The sequence below is a fragment of the Mobula hypostoma genome, chromosome 2 (assembly GCF_963921235.1).
Source record: "Mobula hypostoma chromosome 2, sMobHyp1.1, whole genome shotgun sequence".
Classification (NCBI taxonomy): Eukaryota; Metazoa; Chordata; class Chondrichthyes; order Myliobatiformes; family Myliobatidae; genus Mobula; species Mobula hypostoma.
Genome location: NC_086098.1, coordinates 138,811,398 through 138,827,022, shown reverse-complemented (window position 1 = coordinate 138,827,022; position 15,625 = coordinate 138,811,398). Strand labels below are relative to the sequence as shown.

The following is a 15,625-nucleotide window of genomic DNA, read 5'->3' as shown; positions in this document are numbered from 1 at the left end:
CAGAATAGGCACGGAACATAGATTGTTCCACAAACCCAACAAAAAGGCAGGCATAGCTAGGACCCACACGGGTGCCCATAGCTACACCTTTAGTTTGGAGGAAGTGGGAGGAGCCAAAGGAGAAATTATTAAGAGTAAGGACTAATTCCGCTAGACGGAGCAGAGTGGTGGTAGAGGGGAACTGATTAGGTCTGGAATCCAAAAAGAAGCGTAGAGCTTTGAGACCTTCCTGATGGGGGATGGAAGTATATAAGGACTGGACATCCATGGTGAAAATAAAGCAGTGGGGGCCAGGGAACTTAAAATCATCGAAAAGTTTAAGAGCGTGAGAAGTGTCACGAACATAAGTCGGAAGGGATTGAACAAGGGGTGATAAAACCGTGTCGAGGTATGCAGAAACGAGTTCGGTGGGGCAGGAGCAAGCTGAGACAATAGATCTGTAAGGTTGCTATGAGAAAGCACCTTCCTGTATTTAAAATTTGACCAGAATCCAAACTGACTTGGGAGATTTTTTTTAAATCAATACTTCTTGTCCTTTGGAACACCAAGCACAAAACTTCAGCCAAGTCCCTTTATCTCAGGAAATAACTCGCATATCATCTCAACCTCAGTTTGTGCTGTACTTCAAACTTCCTCCGCATCAAATACCAAAAGCAGAGAGTGCTTTTCCGGACGTCATCTCTAAAGTAGGATTGCAGGTGAGGGAGGACGTGCTAGGTTTCAGACGAAAAAAAAATCATTTTAAGTTTCTGGAAATTTCCAGGAATTGGAAATATGAAACAGGCAGAATAATGCTGCAGGCAACCTCTGTGGAGGCAACTAATTGAGTTACTTTTCCTAAGTAAATCTCCGCCAGATGCCCGAAGACACAGAGCGAGGTTGGTGTGATATGCTTGGTTGGTTCAGTCAGTGTTCTGATGAGTGTGTCCAGCATTGATGGTATTTATAGCAGGGAATACCACCCATCATGAACCGAATCATTCAAGGGTGTCTCCAATAGATCCCAGTACTCCTGTAACATAGATCGTAGGACAGTACAGCATAGGAACAAGCACTTCAGCCCAAAATGCTGTGCCAAACTAATTAAATGCCTAAGTGAAATAATCTTTCCTGCCTACACAGTGTCCATTTCCCTCCATTCTCTGTACACTCTGCCTATCTGAGAGCCTTTTAAATGCCTCTATCTTATTTGCCTCTACTACTGCCCCTTACTATGGATTCCGTCATCCACAATGCACTGTGTAAAAAAAAACGTGCCCCACACATCTCTCTTGAACCTACTCGCTCCTCTTTAAATGCATGACCGCCAGTATTAGACATTTCAACCCTGGCAACAGCACATGACGAACGTCGAGCTCTATGACGACCTACCGATGCTCACCACTAAAATCGAGGCGAGAAGACTGCAACTAGCGGGGCACTGTCTACGCCACCCCGAGCTACCTGCCAGCCTAGTCATCATATGGGAGCCCAAGCACGGGAGGATGAACCTTGGGCGTACTCCCAAGAGGATGGTCAACACGCTCCTAGAAGACAGCGGCGCAGCTAATGTAGATGAACTGAACTCACTGATGAGGGAGAGGGAGAAGTGGAGAGTCCGTCATCGTGCCCGACGCCAGCCCCCTAGGCCTGAGTCGACGTAGTAGTAGTACCCTGGGAAAGAGACACCAGCCGTCTATCTATGCCTCTCATAATCTTATAAACTTCTATCAAGGATTCTTATGAACAAAGCCTTCTTTGTCAAAAAACATCTTATAAACTTCTATCAAGACTTCCCTCAAACTCCACCATTTCAGAAAAAACAACCCAGGTTTGATCAGATTCTCCTAATAGCACATACCCTCTAATTCAGTCAGCATCCTCGTAAACTTCTTTTGCACTTTCTCCAAAGCTTCCACATCCTTCCTATAATGGAAGGATTATATATCCTGCCTCTCTTGTCCCATAAACTACAAATCCTTTTGCCCTTTGATTATTTATCCGATGGTCTGTAGTAAGTTATTACTGAACCTAAGTTATTTAACCTACGTTATTTTTCAATAACTTGCAAGGTTTATGAAACCAAGAGGGCTACTCGGAACAGCCATAGGCTTTCCCCAGGATAAATGAGTCTAAAACCAGAGGGTGCAGATTTAACATGAGAGGGGATAGGTCTGAAAGGGACCTGAGGGGTAACTCTCTCATGCCAGAGGAGGTGGGTACAATTGCAATACTTAAAAGATATTCCGCAAGGTATATGACACGGAAAGGTTTAGAGCAAGGGTTGTCAACTTGGGGTCCATAGATCCCTCGGTTAGCGGTGAGGGTCCGTGACATTAAAAAGGTTTGGATCCCCCTGGTCTAGATAGATATGGGCCAAACACAGGCAAATAGAACTAGCTCACTTAGGCATCTTGGTTGGCATGGTGAAGTTTGGCTGAATAGCCTACTTCCCTACTGATTAGCTCCATGACCATGAATCAAAACACGTTAAACCTGCCTCCTCAATCTTCAGCCTTCCTATAACTCCTCCGGATTGAAAATGTCAGGGCCCGGGGCGATGGACGGGCTGGTTCAGCTTGCTGCTCCATGATGTTCACTCCACTCTGAGCTGATCTAAGGGTCTGGGGACAGACTCTCTGCGGATTTCTGTTCAGAATGGTGTCTACGTGATTTGTTTTTCTTTCTCTGCACACTGGGGTGTTTGACAGCTTTTTTTTTAAAAATCGGGATTCATTTGGGTTTCTTTTCTTTGTGGCTACCTGTTAGGGGACAACCTGTATAACGTGTACATACTTTGAACTCTGGACATCTTCATTAATTCCCTCTTTAAACTGCAGCTTGTGAAATCTCTCAGTTCAGCTAAACTCCTCCATCCCCATCACCACACCAACATTTCTCCTGAAGTCCGTCAGTCCTCCTAAGCATGGTATCCAGAAATGAGTTTGACCTCCCAGCCATAGACCTCCAGTGTCGCATGAGAACGAGGGACCGGTTTCCTGGACCCTGGATCAGCTCCACATAAACTTGTTTAACCTGGTAAAAGTCCAAAGTCCATTCAACTCTGTTAAGATCCACCACAACCGCAATATAAACAAGAGCTGATGCTGACAAGCTGCAAAGCAACTGAAAAGTGACTGGCTGACAGCCGAAAACTGCAAACTTGTGAACTGATTACAAGAGCGGAATAGCATTGCCGGCTGTACTGTAAACCTGGCTTACTGTAAACTAGCTGTCACTGGTTCCAAATAATAACTGATGTCAGGGACACCCAGTTCACCAACAGTCCATTCTCCTACAAACTCCTCCGAGAAGAAAGCAACGAGGAGAATGCCACAGGTATCCCGTTCTTGGTCCTCAGCTGTTACATTAATGAACTGGAGGAGGAAACTCTACACAAGGTTTCCAAATCTGCTGTAATAAGAAAATAGGTGGGAGGGCAAGTTGCGATAAGGATAACTACGATTCTGCAACAGGATGCACAGGCCGTCCCTGGGCTAAGACGCCTGACTTAAGAATGAATCAGGTCCTATAACCTTAGCGGTTCGATTAACGAATAAGGCAGCGTGGTAGTTAGCATAACGCTCAGTACCAGTGACCCTGGTTCAAGTGTTTGTATGTTCTCCCCGTGACGGCGTCGGTTTCCTCCGGGTGCCCTGGTTTCCTCCCACAGTCCAAAGACGTACCAGTTGGTAGGTTAATTGGTCATTGTAAGTTGACCCAGGATCAGGCTCGGACTGAATCGAGGGATTGCTGGGCCACGCGGCTCAAAGGGCCCGAAGAGCCTGTTCTGCACTGTATCTCAATCGATAAATTAAATTCAAAAGTCTGAGCTATAATTACGAAAGACAGAACTTTCTCTCCACTTTTAGTAATTAGTCTTTCTAATCAGCCTTATGTGCTTTTGATGTCATTTATTATAACTGTGAAGAAATGGTTACCTCATCAAGTGATTTTGTGTATTTTCTGACTTGTGGACAAAATTGACTGACGGACATCTGTAAAAACCGAACTCGTTCATTCGAAGTGCATTTATTACCAAAGTATCCGGGGACAATTCGTAAATACGTTGAGTGAGTGGCAAATGGAGCTTAATATGGGAAAGTGTGAGCCCATGCAGTTTGGTATGAGAAATTCAGATGATCAGCTCTGCCTACACTACTCTCTGCTTTTGGTGTAGCAGCCAAAATCACCCACCCACCCATCTCTTTTCCACCGTTCCATCAGGCATTCGATACAAGAGTCTGAAAACATGAAGCACCAGACTGAAGGACAGCTTCTATCCCACTGTCATAGGAGTATTGATCTTGTGCGGTAAGATGGACACGACTTCACAATCGGTCTCATTATGACCTTGCCCCTTATCGTTCACCTGCTCTGCACTTTCTCTGTAATTGTAACACTTTACCCTGCACACAAGAGATTCTGCAGATGCTGGAAATCTTGAGGAACGCACAGAAAGCGCCGGAAGCGCCGGAGAAACTCAGCAGGTCAAGTAGCATCTATGGAGCGAAATAAAGAGTTGATGCTTCGGGCGGGGATGTTTCATCAGGACTGGAGCGGAAAGGAGAGAAAACCAGAACAACGACTTGGGGAGGGGGAGAAGTACAAGCTGGCAGGTGAGAGGAGGAAGGTGTATGGGTGGGTGGGGAAGAGGGTATGAAATTAGAAGTTAGGAGATGATAGGTGGAGGAAGCAGTAAAGGGCTGAAGAAGAAGGAATCTGATAGGAGAGGACAGAGGACAGTGGACCGTGGAAGAAAAGGTAAGAGGCGGAATGGAAAAAGGGAGAGGGGAGAGGGGCAGGATTACCGGAAGTTAGAGAAATCAATGTTCATGCCATCAGGTTGGAGGCTACCCAGACAGAACATGAGCTGTTACTCCCGCAACTTAAGAGTGGCCTTATCCTGGCAATTGAGGAGGCCATGGGCCTACATGTTGGAATGGGAATGGGAAGTAGCATTAAAAAGGGTGGCCACCGGGTTTTGTGGTGAATGGGAGCAAAGGTCTGAGACCGGGTGATCCCCCAAAGTAGAGGAGGCTTTAAGCAATCAGCTTCAATCAGTGCCGTGAAGCGGCCTGTTCTGGGCTTTGCATAATGGCTGTCGTGGCAAAGACTGGCTTTTTTTTTAAACCCCTTTAAAGCACGTTGCCTTCTTTTGCTAAAGTGGGACATGCAGGATTGCAGCTAGGAGTTCAGGACGCCAAACTGATGAGTGTTTCTTCTGTGTAGCCGGGCACAGGAGCAACACAGTGGTTCAGCTGGCAGAGGCACAGATTCTCAGCTCCTGACTTCCAGTGTCCGTGTGCAGTTCGGGTGTTCTCCCTGAGTCTGTGTCAATTTCCTCTGGGTGCTCTCATTCCCTGCAACATAAGCTATCCGGAGAACAGAGTAAGGGGTAACTATTACCAGGCCGCTGGAGAGAACTCCTGAACACCTCTTCAAAATTACCCCATGAGATCTTTTGACAGATGCCATTGGGAGATTTTAGACTAGAGAGTTATTGGAAAATTGAAGTACTGAGCCCTTGTGGTGGGACATGAACTCGAGTTTTTGACTCAAGAGACGAGAGTGCTGCCATAGAAATTAGACCCATTGCAATTCACCTTCTTCAATTACACACTTCTGCCCCTTTCTTAAAGAAACACAATACTTTAAGCCACTGATTGATGTTTATCGATTCCCATTGGTTTGAAACGAGAATTTTGAACATGTGAGAATCACACCTACCCCACTGAGTAAATCCGGCACTTCCCTGTGTGTATCTGTCGAGCAAGGTGAAATGCATCGTCCAGGCAGACAGCCCACGGTTCCTGGGTGTTCTCCAAGCTGCCTATCAAAACCATTCCATCCACCTTGGTGCAGGGAACCTGTTTGGTGACAAAGGCGGACAGTAGCTTACATATTTCAACTGTGGATCTTGAGTAAACAGTCTCGCGTCTAGTGCTTGAAAGGACGGAAGCCTTGCCCACACATGGCTGTCACCTCCTGCAACTTCAATATAAACTTGATGAAGTTAAAAAAGTAAGTTATCAGCAGGCCCAGAGAGTAGGTTGTCAGTAAGTCCGTGGATGCACGGAGGTTATACTCCTGGTGTAATAATCAAGATCCCAGCAGTTAAACCCTGTACCAGCACAAAACCAGTTTGGCCCTCTTGTGACTCCAGTCCTTTGGTCACTTGGTTGATTTTAAAGGAAAGTTGGATAGCAAGACTATGCATTACATCAGCTCAGCAGAGAGCATCATTAGTTTCTCCACATGCTGTATCTAGGGACAGGAGATAAAAACACATACACGCTCAGTCTCTCTTCCACAGACACACATGCATCCACATTCACTTTCTCACACACACTTCGAGAATTAATGAAACATCACACTATTTCCATGACAAAACACCAATTCACATTTACATTGTTACATAAAAGCAGATCACAGTTACAGCACGTGTTACTCACCAGATGGAGTGACCCAAACCCTGGGTGCCTCTTAAACATCCTGAGTTTCCGGGAAAATAAAGTGAATCAAATCTGATGCTAAATGAGGCAAATCTGATTAAATGGTCCCACTTGCCTCATTTTCTATCCCCAGAGTTAGCTAGTTAACATCAAGATGTGAACCCTGAACCCAGCCCTAAACATGCCCTGTTCGTTTAAGAGAAGCAAATAATTTTCTAGTGTTATGGGGACCCTTTCTGAGTTATTTTCATAATCTTTGAATTGTTATTAAAGTATGGATCTGAGCCATTATTATTATAATATTATATGGTAAGTTTTTTTCTTCTCTTTTTTTTACCAACCAGCTCATTTTGGTAATGGGGGTAGATTTTTTTTAATAAAATACAATTATTCTATTTTATTTAATTTCATAATTCAATCTTTTTTTCTACATGATTGATTTGGAATATGGGATACAGTGATCATATTACTGTGATTTAAATGTAATGTAATTTGTATTACTTGTATCCTTATGAATTTTGTATTTGTATTCATGCAATTTATATAATATTAATAAAAATATTGAAAGAGAGTTTAAGGGCAGCAAAAGTCCTGGACAGGATAATCAACTTTATTCACCTCTTTATTCACAACTTTATCTTGCTTATGGCCCACAGTGGAGCTCAGCTTCCCAACTGGCTGCCGCCTTCTGCAGAGAGGAAGCCCACTGTGGGAGAGGACATGGCTGCTTAGAGAACAGCTAAAGAAGACTGGACTTGATTCCTGGGATGGCAGGACTTTCATATGATGAAAGACTGGATCGGCTAGGCTTATACTCGTTGGAATTTAGAAGATAGAGGAGGGATCTTATTGAAACATATAAAATCCTAAAGGGATTGGACAGGCTAGATGCAGGAAGATTGTTCCCGATGTTGGGGAAGTCCAGAACGAGGGGCCACAGTTTGAGGATAAAGGGGAAGCCTTTTAGGACCGAGATTAGGAAAAACTTCTTCACACAGAGAGTGGTGAATCTGTGGAATTCTCTGCCACAGGAAACAGTTGAGGCCAGTTCATTGGCTATATTTAAGAGGAAGTTAGATATGGCCCTTATGGCTAAAGGGATCAGGGGGTATGGAGGGAAGGCAGGTACAGGGTTCTGAGTTGGATGATCAGCCATGATCATACTGAATGGTGGTGCAGGCTCAAAGGGCCGAATGGCCTACTCCTGCACCTATTTTCTATGTTTCTATGTTTCCCTATCCAACACACAGATCAGAGATGAGCGAGGGAGAAAACTGGGAAGTACAAGGCAGAACTTGTATTTAACTGGTTCGTTGCATCGTATCTAAATTATCCCAAATGAAGAAGCTGATGAAAGCAACGACCTGGATACATGGCACACATCCGGGAAAGGGAGTTGTCCCCAGAGTATCGTCCCCAGAGTATCCGACGGCAATGCCAGTTCCACAAAGTTTATGTTGCCTGTTTGGCCACTCACACAGAAGGCTCACCACACAAGATGGGCCCAGAAGGGCAAAAAAATCTCACGGAGGTGATTCTCAAATAGAGGTTGAAAGCTCTTGAGCATCAGTATGCATGTCCAGCCACTTCTGTGTGTCGCAACGCCGAACCACAGTGGACCAGGAAGTAACCGGTTACTTGTCGTTATGAATGCAATAAACGCATCAGCATTTGACTGCATGGTGCAAGTAAATATTGCGCCAATGTGGGGGAATTCCAAAGCTACTCATTTTTACCTGAGCATTTTTCTTTGCAAATCTGTATTCCTACTGCAGAGCTTCAGCGCCGAATGTAAAATATAACCCGGCCTGAACTACAGGGCTGTAATTCAATCAGACAGTTGTAATGAAATTGCAGACTCCGAGAGCGAGCCATGACGGTCACTGAATTGGGAGACTGCCCTCAATCATGACCAGATATTTATTAGGTTTAGCTGGAAATAATAAGACTGCACTTTTGGTTTGCAGGAGGCCTTTTGGAGAACACAGAGGTGACAGATCCTCATTAGAAATCCTACAAAGACCCACAGCTGAGCAGAAAGTAACGGTGTACAACGTTCACAGTGCGGTAAACCCAAGTCCAATTTTTATCAAAGGCAGAAAGAGAATCTTGCAGGAGATAAAAATGACAAACCCTGAGAAAGCAAGTGGTTAGAAATATTAGAGCAAACAGCTTTTTTCATCCCTGTGACTGGAGAACTATTTGAAAGGAAACTAGGAGGCCAGTCTGTTGTTTCTAGATCCGGACCGGCAAAACAGAGGTGGCGCCTTTCCAACTGAACCACAGAGAATTGTCAAACTAAACACAACCGATCTGGTGCCTTGTCAGCTTGTATCATTAGAAAGTCAAATATGAAAACTGCAACCACTGGGAAGAACTGTATATTTGTGACTGTCTTGGAGCCCTAACCTGCAAACATGCATCTGCAGGAATTTTCATGGCAGTCAGTGCTGCTCCCAATGCAAAGCAAGACTGCATTACATTTGCAAAAGAAGAACCTGTGATAGCAAGAGAAATTCACTTCAGATTTTACTATATAATGTCCGCTTATATCTTCAAAGATTATGTATCCTATCTGGCGCACTTTTGAATATATTATATCAATGTGAGCTGGGCTTGCTGTGCACAACCTTGGTTCTCTTGTAGGGTAATGTAACTGGTGGAATCGTACAGAGTTCATCGGGTTGGGGTTGGGGGGGGTCACGTTTAGAGGCTGGTCTGACGTGATGAGGTAATCACGTAAAGGACTTTTACAGTACTTTGTGTTCAGTATTTTTGGTGTTCAATAAACGAGTTGCTACGGTTTTTCTGAAACATAAAATGCCTCCGCCATTTTATTTGTGAAAACAGACGCCCTTACTTACGAAAGAACATACCGGCATTGAAGTCTTTCCTAATGAGATTCACTAGATTAACTCCTGTGATGAGGGTGTTACTGTATCACAAGCACCAAAAGCAAAATCTATCTGTATTCCTCGGAGTTTAGGAGAACGGAGTGTGATCATATTGAAATGTATCGGATCCTGAAGGGTCATAACAGGGTAGATGTTAAGAGACCTTGAACTAGGAGACAAAGTTACAAACTTAGGGGGTGATTATTTAAAGCGGGGTGCAGGTAAATTTCTTTTCACAGAGCGTAATGAGTCTCTGGGATTCCCAACTTTGTGGAGGCCAGATATCTGGGGAAGAAGCCGATAATTTTTGTTAAGATGTGGGAATTGTGATCTACAGTATTGTGCAAAAGTCATAGGCACATATCTACAGCTAGGGTGCCTAAGACATATGCACTGTACTGTAGTAACTTCATGTATTGCACTGTACTGCTGCTGCAAAAAGAATCAAATTTCATGACAGATGTGAGTGGTGATAAACCTGATTCTGATATGGGTCTCTAGTGTGGACAGTGAGTGGAAAGGAGGCAGGGAGAGGGGAATCGTGGTTGGGAGTAGGGGGAAGGAAGCAGGAAGCACCAGAGAGACATTCCGTAATGGTCAATAAAGCATTTGTTCCAGAATCCAATGACCTTGCCTCGTGGCTCTGGAGACGGGCAGATCAAAGGTCAGTGTCCCGGCAGGAGATCGGTGTGTCGTGGGAGTTGGAAGATCTACAGCTGTGTGCCCAGAGGCCCGAGATCTCTGGGCACAGAACTCAGAAAAAGCGACGCAACAGACTTTTAACATTGTGGGTGCCAATGCTTTTTTTTTTGCTGGTGGGGGGAGGAGGGATCATTGCTTGCAGCCACTTACGCATGGGAGGGAGGGGAGCTGGTGGAGGGACTTTGGGGTTCTAACTGTCATTCGCCCTTTGAGGGCACTCCTCTGTTTTCGAGGATGGCTGCGAAGAAAAAGCATTTCAGGGTGTATATTGTAAACATTTCTCTGACATTAAATGTACCTTTGAAACCTTTGAAAGAGATACAGGGCTGGAGAAGGGGGGCGGGGGGGCAGTCTGATAGGAGAGGACAGAAGGCCATGGAAGAAAGAGAAGGGTGGGGAGGAGCACCAGCGGGAAGCGATGGGTAGGTAAGGAGATAAGGTGAGAGAGGGAAAAGGGGATGGGGAATCGAGAAGGAGGGAGACAGAATATAAGGTGCTGCTCCTTCAACCTGAGTGTGGACTCATTGTGATAGTAGAGGAGGCCATGGATTGCCATATAGGAATAGGAACGGGAATGGGAATGGGAATAAGAAGTGGAATTAAAATGGGTGGTGATTGGGAGATCCCGCTTTTTTTGGTGGATGGAGCGTAGGTGCTTGGCGAAGCGGTCTCCTGAACTATGTCATGTCTCTCCGATTTACAAGAGGCCACACTGGCAGCACCGAACACAGTATATGACCCCAACAGACTCACAGGTGAAGTGTTGCCTCACCTGGAAGGACTGTTTAGGGCCCTGAGTGGTAGTGAGGGAGGAGGTGTAGGGGGTAGGTGTAGTACTTGTTCAGCTTGCAAGGGTAAGTGTCAGGAGGGAGATCAGTAGGGAGGGATGGATGGACAAGGGAGTTGCATAGGAAGCGATCCCTGTGGAAAGTAGAAAGTGGGGGAGAGGGAAAGATGTGCTTGGTGATGGGATCCCATTGGAGATGGTGGAAGTTCTGGGGATTGTGTGCTGGACACAGAGGCTAGTGGGGTGGTAGGTGAGAGTGGTGGGAGGATGGGGTAAGAGCAGACTTGTGTAAAATGGAAGAGATGCGGTTGAGGGCACCATTGATGGTGGAGGGAGGGAAGCCCTTTTCTTTGAAAAAGGAGGATATCTCCTTCATTCTGGAATGAAAAACCTCATCCTGAGAGCGGATGCGGGAGAGATGGAGGAATTGAGAGAGGGGGATGGCGTTTTTACAAGTAACAGGGTGGGAAGGGGTATTGTCCGGGTAGCTGTGAGAGTACGTGGGTTTATAATAGACATTGGTAGATAAGCTGCCTCCAGAGATAGAGACAGTGAAATTGAGAAAGGGGTGGGAGGTGTTGGAAATGGACCAGGTAAATTTGAGGGCAGGGTGAAAGTTGGAGGCAAAGTTGATGAAGTTGACGAGCTCTACATGGGTGCAGGAAGCAGCACTAATGCAGACGTCAGTGCAGCATAGGAAAAGTGGAGGACGGTAAAAGGTGTAGCCATGGGCACTCGCATGGGTTCCAACGATGCCTGCCTTTTTATCGGCTACATATAACAGCCTGTTCCAAGTCTACCCCCTTTTCTTTCTTCCATGGCCTTCTGTCCTCTCCTATCAAACTCCCCCTTCTCCAGCCCTGTTTCTCTTTCACCAATCGACTTCCCAGCTCTTTACTTCATCCCTCCCTCTCACCAACTTCACCTATTCCCTTGTGTTTCTCCCTCCCCTCCTCCCACCTTGCAAATCTACTCCTCATCCTTTTTAACCTCCAGTCCCGCTGAAGGGTCTCAGCCCGAAATGTCGACTGTACTTTTTTCCAAAAATGCTGCCTGTCTTGCTGAGTTCCTCCAGCTTTTTGTATGTGTGTGTTGCTTGGATTTCCAGCATCCTTGTACCATAGAGTCTGCCTGCACTGCACTTTCGCTGTGACAGTTTTGCTAGGATTGGAGGGTATGTGCTACAAGCGAAGGCTGAACGTAACATATCTAGCCTAAACACAAGCAGTTCTGCAGACACCAGTGCAGATTCTGGCATACCAATGCAAGGTAGTAAAATAACAGCTGTAAGTAAACTCTGCCCGATTTTTTGCTGGTCAGCTGGGTGCCACACAACTGGTGAATAAATCTATAGGGCAACACACACAAATTGCTGCTGGAACTCAGCAAGTCAGGCAGGATCTGTGGAGGGGAATAAATAGTCGGCATTTCTGGCCAAGAAACGTCCTCAGGACTGGAAACCAAGGGGGAAAGAAGCCAGCATAAGATGGTGGGGAAGGGGAAAGAGTACAAGCTGGCAGGTGATAGGTGAAACCAGATGAGGGGGGGAAAGATGGATGGTGAGGGAGAGGGGGATGAAGTAGGAAGCTGGGAGGTGATAGGTGGAAGGGGTAAAGGAAGGGATAAAAGGAGGAAACTGTTAAGAGATGATATTGGACCATGGAAGAAAGGGAAGGGGTAAGAATGGAGCCGGAATGGGGAATAGTAAGAGAGAGAAGGGGAGGGGGGAGAAATATCAGAAGCGAGAGAAATTGCTATTCATGCCATCTGATTGAAGGCCACCCTGTTGGAATGAGGTGTTGATCCTCCAACCTAAGAGTAGCCTCATAGTGACAGTAGATGAGGCCATGTCGAAGTGGGAATGGGTGGCCACCAGGAAATCCTTTTGTGGAAGAGGCTCGACCAAGTGGTCCCCAAACTACCTCAGGTCTCTTGGATGTAGAGGAGGAGGCACCGGGAGCATCGAACACAGTAGATGACCCTGGCAGGCTCAAAAGTGAAGCTCTAATTTTGATATTGCATCTTCATGTCCTGAGCTCCCCAACAAATAATTTAGTTGTTTCCCCTATCAATTCCTTTAATCGATTTAAAAACTTTAGGAGAATACTGAACAATTTCAATGCGCCAAGATAGCCATGCCAGACAAGAACAGAGCAAAATTGTTAGAAACTATAAACAACAAATAAAGAGTCAAGTGAAACAGCACTTCTGGGTCTTCTTGCATTTTCACAGGCCAAAGATGATATAGAGTCAGAGACGATCATTGGGTAATAATCACTGAGATGGTCCATTGCGGATTCAAATCCCAGCTCAGAGACTTGGTTAGTGTTATATCCCAAAACTGGACAGTAGGAAGGGAATAGTGGTGGATATACTATTAAACCAAGGCAAACTAATGAGACTAAAGGCTGTCACATCTCCCAAACCTGATGGTTCAAATTGTAGGAGTCCAAAAGCTGCCTGGCTGCTCTGGATACTGGATGCACTACTTGTTTACAGCAATCTTCCTTTGTGTGAAATCTGATTGCTATCACTTCAGTTTTACCAGGACTCTGGTTATTCAGCTCAATTGTTCCAAGTGTATAATGGAGTCTGGAACTGACTGGTCCTGGAAAGATCCACTGATGAGCAAGTGCCACTTAATAGGACTGCTGATGTCATCTTCCATTATTTTATTGATTTTTGTATGCAGACTTGTTGGGTGATAAATAATGAGTTCGTCCTGCTTGTTGTGTAGACATACCTGGGTAACTTTCCATGTTACTGGTAGATGCCAATGCTGTAACTGCACTGGAATAGTTTGGGTAAATTTGCAGGTTGTTCTGAAGTCCTGTTCTTCAGTGTTATAGATAATGTCCAGTGTTGTAGTTTATGATGTGTTTCATAGCCTTTGATAAATCCAATGTTTCTAACTTTCTTCATTTCATGCAGTGTGAATTTAAACTGTATGACAATAGCTCTGATTAAGATACTTGGAACTAGAGAAAGATGCTATACAGTATATGGTTCTTTCGTAGCTCGCAATGCAGTGAAGAGATTGTAAGAATTTGATCCCTTTTCCTTTAATGTAAACAAAATATTCCTACATTTTAAAAACATCCTATCCTGGTGAATAGTGCTAGTTAAAATACCCAAGGAGATGTTCTTCCAGTTTGAGCTAGTCACGCACACTCAGGTGCTATAGAGCCAATGCTTACCATTGAAGTAATGAGAATTGGCACACAAGGAACTGAAAAGCCACCATGGGCCTGTTGGACCGAAGAAACTTTTTCTCTGATGTAGCAGGTGCACAAGTAAGTCAAGGGTGGCGGAGTGGAGATATGTCTCCACCGAAGAAGGTGCAAGGTGCTCTTTCCCTCCGCTAGCCTGCAGGTCACCTTGGGGCAAGGTGTAATGCCTGCTTAGCACACCCACCTACCGGATCAGGGCCATGTGAAGCCATGGGAGCAGGTGGTGGATGGTTGTATGAGCAGCTGGTGCATATAGTCATAGTCATACTTTATTGATCCCGGGAGAAATAGGTTAAACACAAGTCCTGGTTATGCAACCACTGACACCACTGTCTGAAGAGTACTGATAATGGCTGGGATCACCCACTGTAAAGACGCTGCCAGAAGAAGGCAATGGCAAACCACTTGTGTAGAAAATTTTGCCCAAAACAACCATGGTCATAGACCATGATCACCCATGTCATCTGACATGGCACATAATGATGATCAGTAAGTGTACAACAGGTAAGGGGTTTGGGAGGGTGGGATTGAGTGCAATCAAAAGGAAGTACAAGGGCTTCCATTCTGACATTGTCAATCATGTCTGGGAGGCGGGCACTGTTATCCAGCACGGGTTTCATTCATGGCCCCTGCAAGTTTGAAGGATCACGATGGAACTTCTCCTTAAAACAATGCAGACAGACTTCTACTCTTTCAGCACACAATCCTCTGGGAGAACTCAGTGGAACAAGCAGCATCTGAGGGAGGAAAAGCCCCGTCAACATTTCGGATTATTGTGCAGATGCAGGACTTTCCTCACGACAGGTACTGCTTGACAAACTGAGTTCCTCCAGCATATTCTGCTGTTCCAGATTCCAGCATCTGCTGTCTCTTGTGTTGCCATTCCACGGATTCCGATTTCCCACGTTTATGCAGATTTATCCTCAAGGGCACTCTTCCATCCTGGGAGAGCTATAAAATAAAGATCAGACCTACAATGTTTCTTTTAGCAGAAATGACAAATGCTTAGCACCCCATGGTGTATAATGACACTCACACAAGTAAACCCTACCTACCAATTGGTCAAAACACTGCCCACAGTCAAATGGGTGTCACTGCATCTGGTAAAATAATATGAAATGTTGAATACTAAATGAATGGCCAAAGCTCAAATTTAGACAACCTTCCCTTCAGAACTCTGAGCTTCTAAATGTTGGCTTTGATGGAGCATAAATCAAATTCCAGCCAGCTCCCTAGTAAAGGAATGCTGTGTTTACCTCGAAGGACATACAGAGTCCATTTGTTTGCTATGTTGCCAGGAAAGAAAGGTATAATGAGAATGTGATGATTACAGTGAGTCAACAGAATACAAGAGCTCATCTAAATCTGCAAATATACCAGGTATTAGGTATAGTGCATGATCTCAGGGGAGAGTGTCTCTGCAGCCATGAACCCTCAGTGGGCCATATCAGCGAACTCTTCACCATCGAAAGAGAAAAACAACATTAATTCAATGGTGAAGCAGGTAAGGTTCATTCACTTGTGCCAGTTACAGCAGGCGATTTTTCTTTACCTGAAGCCAAAAAATCCTCAGAAGGA

At 45.1% G+C, this 15,625-nt stretch overlaps 1 protein-coding gene across 1 annotated transcript in view; it reads right to left on the bottom strand.

Moving 5' to 3' along the window:
• The window catches only part of mettl24 (methyltransferase like 24), a 109,062-nt gene that overhangs the window by 54,086 nt on the left and 39,351 nt on the right, over nucleotides 1-15,625 (bottom strand). Inside the window, exon 3 of the mRNA XM_063040769.1 lies at nucleotides 5,710-5,849. Within this exon, the coding sequence (XP_062896839.1) occupies nucleotides 5,710-5,849 (140 nt within the window). The remainder of the gene's footprint in view (nucleotides 1-5,709; nucleotides 5,850-15,625) is intronic.